Source organism: Notechis scutatus, chromosome Z (genome assembly GCF_049901735.1).
Source record: "Notechis scutatus isolate UNSWTSFEM ecotype Mainland chromosome Z, rNotScu1.2, whole genome shotgun sequence".
Classification (NCBI taxonomy): domain Eukaryota; kingdom Metazoa; phylum Chordata; class Lepidosauria; order Squamata; family Elapidae; genus Notechis; species Notechis scutatus.
This window is the reverse complement of record NC_142025.1, coordinates 107,980,062-107,998,906: the sequence shown is the minus strand read 5'-3', so window position 1 is coordinate 107,998,906 and position 18,845 is coordinate 107,980,062. Positions and strand designations below refer to the sequence as shown.

At 37.7% G+C, this 18,845-nt stretch overlaps 1 protein-coding gene across 1 annotated transcript; it reads right to left on the bottom strand.

Annotated features, from left to right (window-relative positions):
- Positions 1 to 1,234: 1,234 nt before the first annotated feature.
- Positions 1,235 to 2,149, bottom strand: LOC113426599 (olfactory receptor 14C36-like). The gene has a single exon (XM_026688985.1). The coding sequence runs from the start codon at positions 2,147 to 2,149 to the stop codon at positions 1,235 to 1,237; it is 915 nt and encodes a 304-aa protein (XP_026544770.1).
- Between the last annotated feature and the right edge of the window lie 16,696 nt (positions 2,150 to 18,845).

Genomic DNA, 18,845 nt, shown 5'->3' with positions numbered 1-18,845 from the left:
GGGATGTTGTAACTGATCATAAGTGTGCGTGTGTGCATGTGTGCATGACTGTCAAAACACAAAAAACAGGTCAAGTAGCTCTAGGGAGGTCAGCCATAAATTAGAACACTTGCTAAGCAACTGGCCATTAAGTGAGAACCACTTATATTTGGTTTGCTAGTCACATGGCCACCTAGCCACGCCTACCCCAGTCACATGACCAACAATACATGCCCAGCCAGTCACATGACCATCTAGCCACACCCACCCAGTCACATGACCACAAAACCATGCCCAGTCAGCAAGCCACACCCACCCAGTCACATGACCACCAAGCCACACCCACAAATTAGGCCATGCCCACAGAACTGGTTGTTAAGAAATTTGAACCCCACCCCTTGGTGACCTCTTAAGGATATACCATTATCTACTTCAAGGGAAGCAGCCTCAACCCCTCCCACAAGAAGGCAGTGATCACTGCTTGATCCGCTGTATGGCATCTCTGGAGAGGCTTTAAGTAACTTGTTTTCTGTAAAATAAGCTTTAATAAGTTTGATTTAAGACCAAAAGAATTCATGATTCCACAGTTTTAAGACAATCTTCCACTAACTTATAGGAACAGTGCTTTCCAGATAATTATTCCAAAATAGCTCATGTAAATTTTATACATTTCTATTTTTGATAAACGTACATTGATACTTAGTATTGGAAAATGTGAAAAACAGCAATGATATCAGGACCAGAGAGACTAACTACTAAATCCTAAGTGGAATGAACTGCACAAAAAATAATAATTTAGTTAACATATTCTTTAAGTTCTACAGAATTTTTAAAAACAACTATATTAGAACTAAACTGGATGAGTGTAATAATGTTATTAAAGGAAGTTTAGACAGGTTTACAGCTCACTTGCCTTTTTAAACACTCTCTGTTATGTAAATATATATTTCATCTAAAAAAGAATCAATTTTACATATGCTTCTAGCTCTTCTTTATCATCTTTCTCTATTGACCTCTGCATGATTGAAGTGGTAGGGACTCAGGATATGGAATTGTAGTTCACCAATTTCTCACGTGCTACCATTGATCTGGAAGGACATAATGATCCTCTATCATCCCTAGATATTTTCCTTTGCAATTGCATTTCCTCCTAGTGAAAACTGAAGGCAAAGACAAAGAATGTTCAATATCATACAATAAAATTATATATATATGTATGTATGTATGTATGTATGTATGTATGTAAAGGAAAATGTCAGAATTTCCATAGTTTAGACAGGGCAAGTTTGATATTCTTATTTCTCATGCTATAGATGATTGGATTGAACAGGGGTGGAAATAAGGAATATAGGACAGTGAATACTAAATCTAAGTAAGATGGTGTGTTAGAGGGGGGTCTCAGGTAGGCCAGGCCTGAAGTTACCAAAAACATAGAAAGGACCATAAAGTGGGGAAAACAAGTGGAAAAGGCCTTCTGCCTTCCTTTCACAGAAGGGATTCTCAACACTGCCTGGAAGATCTTGGCATAAGAAACAGTGATAAAAATAAAACAACCTAATCCTGCAGTGGCACTGGCCACAAGAACTCCAACCTCAACTAGATTGAATCCAGAGCAAGGTAGCTTTAGCAAGTGTGGAATTTCACAGAAAAATTGATTGATAACATTAGAGCAGAAAGAGATGGAAAAGGTGCCAATGGTGTGCAACATTCCATACAGTATTCCTGTAACCCCCACTAGAACCACAATTTTGATGCAAGCTTTCCAATTCATTACCATTTCATAGTGCAGGGGATAACAAATGGCAACATGCCGATCATATGCCATGACTGTCAGGAGAGACAATTCAAAAGCTTCAAAGGTGATAAAGAGAAAAAGTTGAGCAACACAATCAAAATAAGATATTTGTCGACTATCCATGAGAGAATTTACCATGGATTTGGGGATAATGACTGAAACAATGCCCAGATCTTGCACAGCCAAATTCACTAGAAAGAAATACATGGGACTGTGTAGGTGATGGTCAAAAACTACTACAAAGATGATGAGAAGATTTGTTGTTGCTGTTGTCAGATATAATGTGAAGAATAAGAAAAAATGTAGAAGCTGCAGATGTCGATTTTGTGAAAATTCCAGCAGCAGAAAGTAAGGAACAGTGGTTTGATTCTCCATATTTAACTTATGACATAGCTGCAAGAAAGCACAGATAAGAAATATTATTAGAGAAAAACTATGTATGCATGTTTTGAATGTCCCTTTTGAAGATAATATATTTTGAAACTAGAAAGTATGCACATGCTAAAAAAGTTATAATGATGAGTTAAAGAGGATACACTTTAATTGCATAAGTGTATACATACTTGCTCACACAGTCATGAAGAGATACAGTGACCGAGGCAGACAAAGAGTGGCAGAATAGTTATGAGGAAAGATAAAGGTTTATTGTAAAGAAATCTGTTACATGATTTGCACTTTTTCCTTCCAGTTTATCTCATTTACTCATGTTTTTAATATGGCTGATATTTTGTCTTTAAAGTATGCATGTGGCAGGAGATATGAGGAATAAGGATGAAATATTTAAAAAATCCTCTCTTGCATGCAAGTTTACTTTTAGGAGAGAGTAAGGTTATTGAAACTAGGCTTTCTCCCATTTCTATCTGCCAGTCTTCCACGCACCAAATTAAGGCACTAAGATTCCATTACCTATTGTTATTTCTTTATTACAATGGTTCTATTTAACTACTAAAGTTTGATCTATAAGATAAAATGTAATGACCAAAGAACTTGTTTATTTGGACCAATAATTAAGAAATACAGTGATTGGTCATCACTGGTAGTTTTCAAACAGAGGCTGGACAGCTGTGTCTGAAAGATACTTTAAATGGGATCTGCACAGGGATCAGGAAATTGGATTCAATAGTCTAAATCACTATCTCTATTCTTGGATATGGTTTTTCAATTTGTGATAGCCATTCATACAATTCTCAGTGATTCTGTTCATTATTTATGGTATTTTATTGCAGTATAATAATGTCCTGCCTTAATGGTGTTTTAAAGATCAATCCTTGCCAAGCCATTCATTGGTAAGTGTTGAACTAGAGGTATGATTTCTTGATTTTTTTTCACAGGTATGAATAGTTCTTATTCTCTATTTCCTTAAAAAATACAACCTTCCCATCAAATATAATTAGTTTAGTTTAGTTTAATTGGTCATTGTACCTTGTACAATAAAATCAAATAATGGAGTTTTTGTCCCATAATTTTAGCTAAAAATTAGTTTGACATACCTTGCCACAACCACGACTTTTTAAAGATCAGTATTCTTTTGAGTAATGTTACTCAACCATTTATCAACAACTAGACAAACCATGGGTCCTTTTTCTTTCCATGTATAATATAGGCTTCTACTGGCTCTGTACCCCTTATGTCCCCCAGGAGTATCCCAGTGAAACCACCTCCTCCTTTTTGGCTGAAAGATAATTTTCTTACCAAATTCCTTGATGTCCTCAGACATTATAGAGCTTATGTACTGCATTCACTGTAAACTTATTAAAATTTCAGGGAGATATTGGTTACACTTTCTAATGAAAAGAACAGAAAACAGTCCATGTTGAATTGAATAATAGTGAAAGCTCAGGAGGGTTTATGACATTTTGTATTATCCCATAAAATGTTTTATGATAATGTTAAGTCACACTTTTAAATATTTTTTATGAAATTTGCCAAATTTCAGTTCCATGGGAATTGAATGATTTTCGGATACATTCTGTAAGTTAGTCCATTTGAGGTATCTTGGTTGAAAATGTTCTGCTTACAGTGTATACTTTAGCCCAGATAGAGCTTATGGGAACAATAATTTTAATAGTATATAAATGGAAAGAATTTCAGAAATGCCACCATACATTGTCCCTTAAATGTAAATGTAAAAGGCCAGTTATATTAATCAGTTATTTCTTCCAATAGTTTCTACAGTTCTACACCCCCATAAATATTTTTTTCCAGATATCAGCACCAGGGAGATATATTATTATTAAAAATATACATTAGTTTTATTGCTTAGGAAGCATATAAAATTCCATTCCACACACAAATGCTCATTATTTTAAGCAGACTTTTTTGTGTCTAAGTTTCTGAAAATTATCTCCCTTTGTTTCCTCACATAATATATTAAATCAGTAGGTTATGTTATTGTTTTAAATTCTCTTCTCTTCCATTATAAAATTGAGATTAACAAGTAGTCAAGTCAGAGATATTTAACTAAATGACAATTTGCTCCTGAAAACAAGATATGGCTTTTCTGTTAAATATTCAATATAAAAATCACTTACTACTTTTCTTCATAGAATTTGCATTTTTGATGCACACTTTTTAGACTGTGAAGTAGAGCTGCAGTATTGGATAAGTACCGTCAAACTCTTGTTGGACACAGATGTACTGATCAAATGTACAGTATATTTAGCAAGCTTATTGATCATTTTGTTGTTTCCCTCAAGATTTCATTACACAGAATAAGTAAGACACAATCAAAATAGACAAAATATTAACATGAACATCTTGTTAATATAATTAGCAATTAGCAGCTTCTGTTATCCATGTTCTGATATGAATTGTGAGAAGTTATACATGAGATATATTCTACAGCATGTCTCATTGTTCAGTTTTAAAGCTTTCTTTTAAGATATTCCATCCTTATCAGTCTTTTAAGGTAGACTAGATGAGAAAACATCCTCTGCAAGAATATCAGATTTACAATGTACTTTACAAACTGAAGAGAATACCCCTACTTACTACTTGAACCTAATATAAAAATCATGATAATTAAGATTTTTCAAAGTCTGATTAACAGATTGTATGAATTAGTTCATCTATAATTTCAGAAATTGACTTGTGAGGTGAATAATTATTTCCCATTTAGAAGTAGTTGCTCTCCTTTTAATTAAAATATATGCATAAATCTGGAATGTTTGTATAATGTAACAGAATAAGTTTTATTATTGTGGTTGCTCATTGTAGCATATGGGTACACCATTATTTCTAATCCAAATCATCAATTCTCTATTGAAAGCAGGGTACATGAATCCAAAATTAATTTTCCATTTGATACCAAATTTATGCTAATAAAACAAACTGTCTACATAGATGAAAAGAGAAGTGCAGAATTTTTTTGTTTAATATTATTTATTGATTTATGATAAAAAAATATAGACATACACACACATACAGTCAACAAGTTAAGCTAAACATTACACTAATTTTCAAATCCCTCTGTCAACCATCTGTTATCATATTTCGTTGTAGAAAGTCCACAAATGGTTTCCAGTCACTTATAAAGTTGCCTAGTCCAAAGTAGTTAATTTTGCCATCTCTGCTAATTCAGTCAGTTTCAAAATCCATTCTTCAACATTTGGCGTCCTTTTTTCTTTCCAGTGTTTGACAAGTGTAATGCTCGCAGCCATCACCATGTGAAGGAATAGCACCCCAAATTGTTTTTCAATTGGCTTGTCTAAAATGAAACAAATAAATTATATAGAAGTAATCAAAATATCTTTACAATCCCCAAGGTATGTCACAACTTTTCAGAATCCCTAATGTTTGGAAAGTGAAAGTTGAAAAATTTGGCATGCCTTAACAATAACTAAAAGAAAAGCTTCTGGTTTCATTAATGTTTATATCTCAAGTATTTTTTGCATTGTCATTGCTATATTTATCCAGAGGTTTGCAAGACCAGCACATATGATAAAATGAATTTGGATTTTGGCTACATTTCCAGCACTTATTAGAAATCCCTTTGTACATTTTTTCCTAAGTCTATCTGGGGTCAAATACCAATGATACATCATTTTATAAAAGTTTTCTTTCAAACTATAATTTAATGTAAATTTTAATACCTTTGTCCATACATCTTCTAGACTCATCTTGAGTAACATTTTATATACTGTACTTTAGAAATCAAGTGATCACCTCTTAAACTTAGATTAACATCTAGTTCAGATTTAGCTCCTGTGAAAACAAAAAATATTAATCAAATTTAAATTGTTCAAAAATTTGATAATAAATCACAGGCAAATCCTTCACTTAGTAATAGTTTTGTCTTTATCTTAAATCCCTCATTTTCAAATATAAATAAGCTCAATATGTCAGTTATTTACATTCTGATATTATCTCTGTTCTATTTAGTGCTTCTTTATTGCTTAATCTTCTTTTATAATTACATCATAAATGTGTAATAGATTGCCTAATAGCATGAATCTTAAACTCAGAGTTAACTTTGTCATTCCACAGATAGGCATGCCACCCAGGAGTGGGATTCAAATTTTTTAACAACCGGTTCTATGGGTGTGGCTAAGTTGGTAGGTGTGGCTTGGCAGTCATGTTATTGGCTGGGTGTGGCCAACTCAATATCACTCACATCGAAGCACGCATTTCCTCACCTGGCCTCTCATGACTGTGGGGATGCTGCAATAGTCGTAAGTGTGAAAAATAGTCATAAGTCACCTTTTTTAGTACCATTGTAACTTTGACTGGTCATTCCACATGCAAAGTACCAGCAAAGGAGGGGAAAAGAACTCCAGAGAAGTTCCTAAGACAGGAAGTCTAGTTCTTCCAAGAACATAATAAGGGTTAACAGAGAGACAGTTTCTGTAAGCAACACCAAAATGTTTCCTTCCTGCTGTCCTTACAGGATTAGGCCAGTAATTTCTTCTAACAATTGGTTCTCCGAACTGCTTAGAATGTTAACAACTGGTTCTAGCGAATAGGTGTGAACTGGTAAAATCCCACCCATGATGCCACCCAAATCTCAAATCAAAACCTTCGAGGTCTTGAATTTTTTAAAGTTATCCAATTTTTTAACCTTACCAGATAACAAGCATTGTTAGGGATATACACCCTAGCAGAACCTGCACGGCAGGCAGGCAGGCAGGCAAATTTGTTGTAGCTTACACTCAGTAAAACAGATACAATGTGCTAGTTAAATAGTTTATTCCAGTAAGAGTTTTAGCATAGTCAAACAGTCCATATATCATACACTTAGTTCAGTTCGTCCGGGGATTAATCAGTTGCAAAGTCCAGTGTTGAAAAAGAGGTCAGTAAACTTACAAATATCAGTCCTGTAATATATCTCTTTGCAGTTAGAGATATGAAGAAGTCAAACCTCCTTTCTTCAGCAACAGCAGAGAACACGCAGTTAACAATCCATCATCGTCAGCAAGCAATCCAGTAAACCAGCAAGCATTTCAGGTTCTCTTGCTCCCTCTTATGGCGATTTACAGCCGCACCCAAAATTACATGATTTGCTGTTTAAAGTGACACACACTATCATAGTCTATATATATTATTTTACCCAAACTACATTAGGTAACCTATGTTATTCCTAACAAGCATCATAACATAATCTAAGATCTGGCAAACCCAGACCTCCTTTATCTTTAGAATCTTGTAGCACCTTGTATTTAATATTTTGTTTTTTATTTTGCCAAATAAATTGAGATATATCTTTCTGCCACTGTTTGAAAGTGGAATCTCTAATCAATATTGGTATAGTATGAAATAAAAATAATATTCTAGGTAGTACATTCTTTTTAATTACTGAAATTGTTCCTATTAATGGCAAATCCAGTTTTTGCTATCTATTTAAATCCAATTTTATCTCCTTCCATATTTCACCATATTTATTTTTGTAAAGCTTAGAATATTCCTCAGTGAGAGCTACCCCCCAAATATTATACCTTTTTCACAAATTTAAAATCAGTTTTAAATTCCGATTTCTTCTGCCCTTTACATAAATTGGTATAATAATTCCCAAAATGTCTTTGAATGTTTTTTGTTATCCATATAAGCCTTATTTCCCCCTTGAAGTACAGAATTTTAATAAAGAAAAAATAACATTAAAAACTCACAGATAATCAACTTACACAGAGAAACTCCAAATTAGGAAATCTCATCTAGTTGTCATTATGCTTAATATCATAATTAGATTAAATAATATATTTGCATTCTTCTTGGTAAGATTTCCCCAGCCAAGGAATTTCCAAAAGGCAGACTTAATATCTTTACTTTTCATGCTGTAGATTACTGGATTCATCAGTGGATAATACTATATAGCACAGTAAATGATTCCTCCAGTTTGGGCAGAACAATTGACATCAGGTAGGTTAAATGAACCAAGAGGCTATTTCCAAAAAATAGGGAAACAACAAAGAGGTGGGGGATGCAAATGGAAAAGACCTTCCCTTCTCTCAACTAAAAACATTCTCAACACGGTAAAGATTTGCACATAGGCCATAATGATGAATGAGAGGAACCAACCCCTAAAAAAGAACCAAAAATAAGAAGGTTTCACTTAGATCAGAATCATAACAAATGAGCTTGATTAATTGTGGAACTTCACAGGTTTCCCACAACTTCTTGGGTTGTTTTTCTCTTGAGGATTCACATCCATGTAATCGGGTGGGATTCTACCAGTTCTTTTTTTTTTTTTTGAAAACAATGTTATTGATTTTTTACACAAACAAACAAAACATAGAACATAAAAACATAAAACATCTTTTCTGAAAGTTGCTTGATCCCGGGTTAAAACTCTTCGTACAGACACAAATTCAAAAATCATATTCATTTTATATACCATTCCATATCTTATTACCATTTTCAATTTTCTATATAGCTTCTTCCCTCTTTTATCTTTCTTAGTTTTATTTTATTTATCTCATCTCAGTTCAAATCATAATACTTATCATTCTTTGTCTGTTCTATTTCCAGCTATCCATTCATCTTTTCTCTTTAAACAAACTTCTCCTGTACACTGATTGGAGTATGACGCCTTTAACTCTTTCCCCTAACTTAATAATACTTAATATAACACTTAACTTATATTGGGATTCTGTTTAGTACATTCTAAAATTACACAATGTATTTTATAAGGAAAACAACAACAACAACAACAACAACAACAAAAACATATTTATAGGTATATAAGACCACTATCAATACCATTAAAAAACTAATCATACATATTAATACTCATTTATATCTTAAGCATTTTATTCTAAATACACATATAAGAACACAATCTTATGTACCTTACAGAATCCCTTTTTCAATTAAATTTACCCATTGTCTCTAAATGAATTTTGTTTCTTTAAATCTTGCTTCCCACCATTAAGGCTTCTCATCCCTTCCTTTCTCTCTTGCTTATTCTTCTCCTTGCCCTTTTTACCCCTTTGTCTCTCCTCCTCCCTTTTCTTCTTCTGCTTTCCCCCTTTCTGTTGTTTTCTAACCTTGTATCCACATTTCACCTCATTTTTCTCTTTTTTGGTTGTTTTTTCAAGCCTTAAAATCCCCCTTTTCTTTTCCTCTTTCTCCTCCTCCCCAAATAGAATCATTTGTTCATCAAAGATGGCTTCTTCTTTGTCCCAGTCATCCTGCTGCGCAGTCAATTTTTCATAAGTACATACCGCCATTTCTAGAAATTGAAAAAGAGTGCCCAAAAGTATCTTTCCCATCTTGTTGTTCTTTTTTATATTTCTGATATTCAATTTTTAGTTCATCCACAAGCGATGCCATTGTAAAGAGAATTTTTTTTTTCCAGAACAACCACCTGAGTGCTTTTAATCAAAAATAATTCCCAAGAGTACCAAAGTCACCAAACAATCCAAATAAGCTATTTCTTTTAATACTTTTTTCTTTCTTCCATTTCTCTTTCTGGGGTTGCTGTTTGATCAAAAAGTTCCAATTAAGACATATCTTTTAGAAGTCCTATTAATATTCAATAGCTCTTTAGAATTCTAGGCAATCTCCTCCTTGTTTTCAAATTCTGCTCCAATTTTTTTTCCTCTCCCTTCCCACTTACAGCAAAAAGATTTTCCTTTAAATGTTCAGAAATCCATAACTCCAATGCAGGTTTTCCGATTTCTCTTAAAGTTCTATCGCTGTCACGTTCGGAAGGAGAGTGAAAAGAAAAAAAGCTTTTCCTTTAATTTCCATTCGCCGCTTAACACATTCTGGAAACGATGTATCTTTAATAAGTTTTAAATTCCAGGGTACTTTCACTGTTACTTTGTCCCGGTCAGCAAAGATCACTTTCATTTCTTCAAAGCTCCTCCTGCACTTTCTTTTTCCGGCTGAGCTCTTCTATGTGGCGGCCATTGCTGACCGCCGCTCAGCTGCCTTTGGAAAAGGGGGTTTAGCCAGCTAGGGAAGATAGGTGCGATATCTCTCGACCCTGCCAGACCCCCCTGTCTTCGCCACCTTCTACGGAGGTGGCTTAGCCCCGAAGCCAAATGGCTCGGGGCACTCGGGCAGTGAACACAGGTAGAAACCGCGCACAGTCGCAGATTCCTGCCTGCTCCGAAGTGCTGCAGACCGGAAATCCAGGATTCTACCAGTTCTGTCCACCTCTATAGAACCAGTAGCTCTGAAGAGTAGCAGACACAGAACCGGTTCTGTGTCTGCTGCTGTTTTGGCCTACCCACTCACCCGGGCTCTTACCTGACCTTTATTTCCTGCTTTTTCAACTGCAGCTACTTTGTGTGACACAGCTGCAGTTGAAAAAGCAGGAAAAAAGGGCTTTTTCCAACTGCTGCGCACTTGCATGCAGCGTTGCTCAGCTGTCTGGGCAGCTCAGCAGGTTGTAAATTGTACTTGTGTGACTCGTGCGACTCACATAAGCGTGCGCGATGCAGAACAACAGAACCGATCGGATCCCATCCCTGCATGGAATCCTTCCCAAGCTCTATCTAAGTTTATTGAAATTAGCTCTCTAAAAGTCCAAGACTTTAGTTTGACTTTGTTCTATGACTTCTACTTGCATAATATTGAATTCCAATATTGAATTACTAATCCCCCCTAAGGTTGCTGTAGCTTCAACACCGTCATCATTTCATTTCTGTTATTTATTTATTTATTAATTGATTGATTGATTTGATTTGTCAATCGCTTACAAGATACAAGTATAAGAATAAACATAGTTTTGAATACATGAGATAGATACAAGAAAAATAAAAAGAAACAATAGGGCAGGGATGGTAGTCATGATTGGTGCGCTTATGTACGCCCTCTACAAGCCTATTAGGAAGGGGGTGAGGTTAATAGTAGACAGTCTAAGGTTAAAGTTTTTGGGGTTTGGGGAAGAAATCACAGAGTCAGGTAGAGTATTCCAAACATTGACCACTCTGTTGCTGAAGTCGTATTTTCTACAGTCAAGTTTGGTGCAGTTAACCTTGAGTTTGTATCTATTGTGTGCCCTTGTATTGTTTTGATTGAAGCTATTCATCTGCAGGTAGGACATTGCAATGTATGATTTTATATACTATATTTAGATCGGACCGAAGGCGGCGTAGTACTAGGTTTTCTAGGTCTAGATTTTCAAGTCTGGTGGCATGAGGTATTCTGCAATGAGTAGAGGAGCAGAGAACTCTTCTTGTGAAATATTTCTGGACTTTTTCAATTGTGTTAATATCAGATACATGATATGGGTTCCATATCATGCATATCATGTTAGTGAGAATTAAGTCCAATATGGCCAATCCACTAGTTCCATTCTCTAATGTCTGGGAGACAAAGTTGTCTGCTAGGTTTGAGAAGAAACTGTTTGATCTTAAATGTCATCAAATTGTTTGGTTGATAAACAGAGTGTAATACAAGGGATGACAAACAGCTATATAACGATCATGTGCTACAGCTGAAAGAGGCACACATTCTGTGCTTCCAAAAGTAACAAAGAAATACAATTGTAGAAGATGGTTTTGTGCCGTGACAAGAAATCTTACAGCTTTTGGAGGACAGTAGTGGAAATGTATATGATCTCCACAAAAGAAAGATTGCTAAAGAAGAAGTACATAGGAATTTGGAGAGATTGATCTATCCTGGTCAATATAATGATAGTTAGAGTCTCAACTAAAGTTAAGAAATATACAACAGTTCTATGACAAAAAGAGGAGTCTGATTGTTTAGATCAGTGGTTCCCAAACTTTTTCAGTCCACTTGGTCCCTTGGTGTTACAAATTCATCCTCAGTGCCCCTCACCCAGGGTTGGGATTCAAATATCTGTGGGCGTGGCCTAATTTGAGGGTGTGGTTTGCTGGTCACATGACTGGGTGGGCGTGACATGCTGGTCATGTGACCGGGTGGGCATGGCTTGCTGGTCATGTTATTGGGTAGGTGTGGTTTGGTGGTCATGTGACTGGGTGGGCATAGCCAGGTGACTGGCAAACCAAATACAAGTGGTCCTCACTTAATGGCTGGTTGTTTAGCAAGTGTTCTAATTTATGACTGGCCTCCCCAGACCTACTTGACCTGTTTTTGGAATTTTGACAGCCATGCGCACACATACACACACACTCCCTTCCAACCCTGCTGGAGCAGGTCCTTGGACTAGAATTGGCAAAACATCCCTGATTAGATTCTAGTAGTGAATAGAATCTAATCAGAGATGCTTTGCCAATTCTTGTTGATTTTTATTTGTATTTCTTTATTTTATGTTGCTGAATTGCATTGACGTGTGTCCCTTCTTGTGCATAACTCAGAAGCTTTTGTGATTCTTTGCAGCAAAAATTACCAACCTCTGGCTTTGCTCTACTTTTCAAATGTGCTGCCACTGCTGCGTTCTAGGTGCCAGCCCCGCAAGTCCACCCCATTGAGCCCGCTGCATCGGAGGGACCTGCCCAAGCAAGTCTGAGTGGAACAGTGCAATGAGGTGAGCCTGAGAGAGGGAAAGAGAGAGAGAGAAAAGAAAGAGAGAGAGAAAGAGAGAAGGAAGAAAAGAAAGAGAAAAGGGAAAGAAAAAAAGGGGGAGATAGAAGGGACAGAAAGAAAAAGAAATAAAGAAGGAGGGAGGGAGGGAGGAGAAAGATAATGAAATATCTATTCTAGTCCAATCACCTGCTCCAGCAGGGTTAGAAGGGTGTGTGTGTGTGTGTGTGTGTGTGTGTGTGTGTGTGTTCTCCTTGTAATTTACCGGTACATTTTGGTTTTGGTACATTTTGGCACTGTAATACATTGGGAAAAAGTAATTTTTTAGGGTGGAGATCTGGTCCAATGGATCCTGTTTAAAGCCTCAACAAAATGTGAGAGCTTCCTGATAGTCTTGACCATGTTTCATCCACAAAACCTTTAATATAAGCCAAAGATGTTTCAATGTGGAAAAGGGCCTCAGTCTAAACTAGGCCTCATTTCAATCTGACGCATCAGCTCTCTCTCTCTCTCCCTCCCTCCCTCCCTCCCTCCCTCCCAAACTGGCTTTGCTCTACTTTCCCGATGTGCCTGCAGGGCCGGTGCTTCGAACATGGTTGGATGGATGGCTAGAGAGAGGTAGGTAGGTATGTAGGTAGATAGAGAGATAGATAGATATATTGGTATATTATATCTCGACTTAGGTATAGTTGTTTTTCAAACTCAGTATTCCCTGGGGTTACATGAAAAATTCCCATTTGAGAGAAAGAAACCATTGGGGTTATCACTGTTCCTTGGTGAAAACAGTGAATGAAAATAAGTAATTGAGGATATTCAGGGCTTTGAAAGCAGATACTTTAACAAGGTTGAGAGTTTTACCAATGATAACTGTAAACATAATAATAAATTAGTCACAGATAATAAATAAACCACAGAGCAGAGCTTATTTAAACATAAAGGCATAACTATACATAATCAAATTCTTATAAACTTGCTAAAATAATAAATTAAAAATTAACAATGTTTAAAGTTTAAAAGTGAGGATGAGGTTTATGACCTTATTCTGCAAAGCCTTCTTCGGTTATGTAGCATCAACCTGAGGTGACCATGGTTGCATTTTATCTCCAAGCAATTGAGATGAGGATAAAGTGTCAGCAGATATTTCTCATACTCAAGCAGATAACATCAGCAGGACATCACAAAGGGTAGTGATTTGATATCTGTGCAAAGCTTTATCACAAGTTAAACTGAGCTACCAGTTCAGAAGCCCATCTGAATAAGTCAGGGCTTAGACTGAAAGCAACCTTTGATGCTGCTTTAATTGAAGATAGAAGACAAGGAAGAAGAAATACTGGTAGGATTTTGGATTACATTAATAGTTTACAGATCTCTTTTCAGATCTCTGGAGTTTTATGTTTTATTCAGTTTTTGTAATTTAGAAAACAAAATTTAAAAGTGATAATCAGTTTGTAAATAAATATATTTACATTCTAAATGAGTCAACTTATCATAAATACCTTCTGTTTTAAAATCTTTATCAAATTTAGATTGTATTTGCAAATATAAAAACCAATTCATTTTTACACCTTGTTCTTCCAAAGCTTGCATAGATTTAAGCTCACCCTTTTCATTCAATATCTCACCATATCTAACTGTTTGTTCCTTTTTATATATTATTGGATAAGAAAAAGCTTCAATAGTAGATATCCATAATGGGATTTTTAAGTAATAGTGTCTTTTTATCTTCTCCCAGTTCAAAAACAGTGCCTCTCTAATGTGATGTCTTCTAAAATACCCCTGTGTTTTAGTTACCTCATACCAGAGAAAGGCATGCCATCCCAGCAGCAAGTCATGCCCTTCTAAAGTCAATAATCTACTGTTCCCTAATGTTATCCATTGCTTTACCCACATCAGATTTGTCGCTTGGTAATATAACTCCCAGTTGGGCAAGGCAAACCCTCCTCTTGTTCTTGCATCTTGTAACAGTTTAAGTTTTATTCTCGCTTTCTTACCCTGCCAAATATATTTCAGCACAATTCTATTTAAGTCTTCAAAAAACTCTTTCCCTGGTCGAATTGGAATTATCTGGAATAAATATAAAATTCTAGGCAATACATTCATCTTAATTGTAGATATTCTCCCAATCAATGATAGTTGTAAGTTATCCCATTTTGCCAAATCTGTCGCAATCTGCTGTTTGAGTTTAAGATAGTTATCCTCCTTCAGTGTGCTACATCTTGGTGTAATGTATATATCCCTAAATACTTAACCTTATTTGTGACCTATATTTCTAAAACCTCTAATATAAATACCAGGTCATCTGCAAAGGCTTGCAATTTATACTCTTCCTTTTTAATTTTCATTCCTTTTATTTCTTTTTCTTCTCTAATATTCATATTCAACACTTCCAATGTTAACACAAACAGCAGAGGTGACAGTGGGCAACCTTGTTTTGTCCTTTTCTTATATCTATGGATTCTGTTAATTCTCCATTTACCATAACCTTTGCAGTTTGTTTATGATATATTGTTTCAATGGCTTGGATAAATTATGCAATAGATTTTTGTGAACTTCATTTCTGAAGTTCTTTGAAAAACATGCACTTTTCTATTAATTAGGGGAATTTGGTTTCCCAATTTTTGGGGAACGTTATAAATTATAAATTATATCATTTTGTATAATTTTAGTTGTACTAAATTTTGAACAACTGTCATTAGTAAATTTCTAAAATTTTGTTTACATTTCTATTATATCTATACTAATGCTTGGCTTTTTCAAAGCCAATTTTCCCTGGGGCTAAAGGAAGTAATTATTATTTAAAAAACCCAAAAGGCTTGGACACTGTGATTAAAGGACACAATACTTCATTATTTTTAAGAAGTATGCCATAACTTTTCCATAACCCATTTTTCCATCTGAAAATATGGTAATGAGTTAATGAAGACATCTACCTGAAGAATTATATTAAAAAAACTTCAACTGATACAGAATGCAGTTGCATGGTTAGAAAATAGTGCCAGATATAACGCACATGTGATACCACTACTACTGCGTCTGTATGTTTGCAGCTGCAATTGTTACCTTTAAAGCCCAGGGGTGTCAAAGTCGAGGCCCAAGGGCTGGATCCAGCCCGCAGGGTGCTTAGATGTTGCCTGGGGGGAGGCACCCTGGAAACAGGAAAGGACCAGCCTGCAGTGCCTCTGCCAGCAAAAATAGAGTTTGAAAGGGCTGCATGATTTGGCTGTGGTGGTCTCCTGCAGCCTCTGCCAGTAAAAATGGAGCTCTAGGGGCTGAATGTAGCCTCCTGGACACCATTTTTGCTGGCATAGGGCTGCAGGAGGCCATTGTGGCTTAGAACGGGCATGGGCACCCCCAAGCTCCATTTTCGCTGGCAGATAGCTAGCAAAACAAAATAAAAACAAAACAAAACCATGCAAGGAGGGACAGGAAAGGAGAAAGGGAAGAGGAAAGGCAAAGAAAAAGAATGGAACATGGGAAGAGAGTAAGGAAGGAAAAATATGGAAAGAAGGGAAGGAAGAAGAAAAGAGAAGGAAGAGGGAAGGAAAAAGAAGAAAAGGAAGGAAGGAAGAAAGGAAGGAGATTGTAATGAGAGTGACGGAGATCTGAGGGAAGTCCTGCCTTAGCACTAGGGCACCATAGGTGCCCCCATCATGAGTGATGTTAAGCTGACCACACCCACTCTGGCCACACCTTCCCTGGCCACGCCCACCCTAGGCCCCCTGATGTAAAAAACAATCCTGATGCAGCTCTCAATGAAATTGAGTTTGACACCCCTACCCTATACAGTTTAGGACTAGGTTAGCTGAGGGATTGTCTTTTTCTAAGTCTCTACCTATCCAATTCAAACCAGCAGATTTGGCATACTGCCTCAGAGTATCTGCTGGTGGGGACTAGAAATGGACCTTTTCTACTATAGCTGCTGTTCTGTGGGATATCATCCCCTTAAAGGTTACAATGACCTCAACCTTATTGGCCTTTGATAAAGCTTAAAGATGTTGCTGTGTTTCTGATTTTTGGGTACTGAATTTATGAAGGGACCTATTTCTTATTATCTATTAACTATCTTGGCTGCTGTGTATATTTATTTTGGGATGTTTTTATTGCTCGTAAATGTTTTTTAATTGTTTTTATACTTTTGGAATTGTAAGCTGCTTAGAATAATTGACTCAGCCATAGAAATTATTTAAATAATAAACATACAGATCAGAGGTGGTATTTAACCGGTTCGCACCAGCTTGGGCAAACCGGTAGCAGTGATTTGGCGTGAGTCACCGAACCAGTGGCAACCCGTGGCTGGCCATGCCCCTGACCTGGTCACCCAGTTGCCCAGTCACTTACTTGCCCCAGTCACTCTCCTAGCTTTCCTAGATGTCTCAGGGCTGCTGCACATGCGCACTGTGTGTGCACCTGCTACACATGCATTGTGCATGTGCAGCAGCCCCAGGACATCCGCCCACCTGCCTGCCCTCCTGGAGCACATTTTCTTCCTTCTCCTGGAGGACGTGCCTCTTCCAGCCTGGCCCGGCCTGGCCCAGACAGCAGGTGGGTGGGCAGATATCCTGGGGCTTCTTGTCCCCCTTGTCACAAGGTGCCTGCAGCTGCTGCGTGCTTTTTTCAGTGTGGCTGCAGTCCAGCAGCTACACCAAAAAAAGCATGCCCTGTTCTATGTGTCTGGCCCAGCAAGTCCAAGCAGCAGCTCATAGAACAGGGTGGCACTGGACCATTGGAGAAGCAGAGAGAAGCCAGAGATGAATAGCCACCTCTTTTGCAGCACAGAAATCCTCTCTGAATTGGCTAGCTGCTCTTCTCTTTCTCCGCCTGTTTGTTTTGTATGGCCAAGGAGGAGGAGATCAGCTGGCCAAAGGGGTGGCTACTGGAGGTGACTCTTTTTTGATCTCCAGCCCCCTTTTCAGCACAGATAACCTTCCCAAATTGGCTGGCTGGTCGTCTCCTTCTGTGCCTGTTTGTTCTGTATGGCCAAGGAGGAGAAGACCAGCTGGCCAATTCGGGGAGGATTTCTGTGCTGAAAAGGCAGCTGGAGACTGAAGCAGCCTCCAGCAGCCTCCCCTTTGGCCAGCTGGTCTCCTTCTCCTTGGCCATACAAAACACAACCTGCCAATTTGGGGTGGATTTCTGGATTTCTCATGCCACCCGCTGCTCTGGAACTCGCCGGATAATTTTGTCCCAGTCAGACCAGGTGTGTGTGTGTGTGTGTGTGTGTGTGTGTGTGTGAGAGAGAGAGAGAGAGAGAGAGACAGAGACAGAGACAGAGACAGAGAGTCAGAGAGTCAGAGACAGAGAGACAGACTCAGGGAGGGAGGAGGGAGACTGGCCACTGAATTAACTGCTGAGACGTGACTTGTGCTCCATAGCAGTACAAAGCAATCATCCTTGAGCAAACGGTAGTGTGTCTCTCTGCTTGCTTTCCTGGGCTTTCTCACACCTCTTTTCCTCTTTTCCTCCTTTCCCCATCCTGCATCTTCGGCGCTTGTAAGAGCTGGGACACCAAGTAAGTCACCTAGATATAATCCTTCCCCCCCACCAGCCCTGTTTCTATCTTGCTGCTGAGAGCCAGACCCGATGCAAAACACACATAGCCTGAGTCCAGATTGCTGGACATTGTCTGGGGGTGTTTTGTGCGCATCTGCTGTGATGGGCATGCATGAGATTTTAGCTCCTTGTGGGTTACTGGCTTTCCCATTTCCTGTGCCGGATCAGAATGCCCCATTTTCTGGGAGTCAGCAGGGCTGCAGACAATGGAAGGCTCTCCTCTCAATCAGGGAAGGGAACTGGGCTGTGAGATCTCACTGTGGCCGAAAGAGACAGTGGCATCGGGCTTTTCATGAAGGGAGAAAACATGAAACATTTCGTCCCCCAGGAGAAGTTACTGGCAGTGGAGTGCTCTGACCAGGAGGGCGGGATCCCGGCTGCCTCCCATAGCAGCACCCACTACAGCAGTGCCTCTGCTGCCCTCCTGACCAGGTGTGTGTGTGTGTGTGTGTGTGTGTGTGAGAGAGAGAGAGAGAGAGAGAGAGAGAGAAGAAAGAAAGAGAGAAAAAAGAGAAAGAAAGAGAAAGAATGAAAAAGAAATAGGAAGAAAGAAAGAAAAAGAAATAGGAAGCGGGAGAGAGAGAGAGGAAAAACTCTGTGCTATTATTATTATTATTTTTTAAAACAAATT

Coding starts and splice junctions, on each gene's coding strand:
- LOC113426599 (XM_026688985.1), bottom strand. CDS start 2,149: ATGGAGAATCAAACCACTGTTCCTTACTTTCTGCTGCTGGAATTTTCA.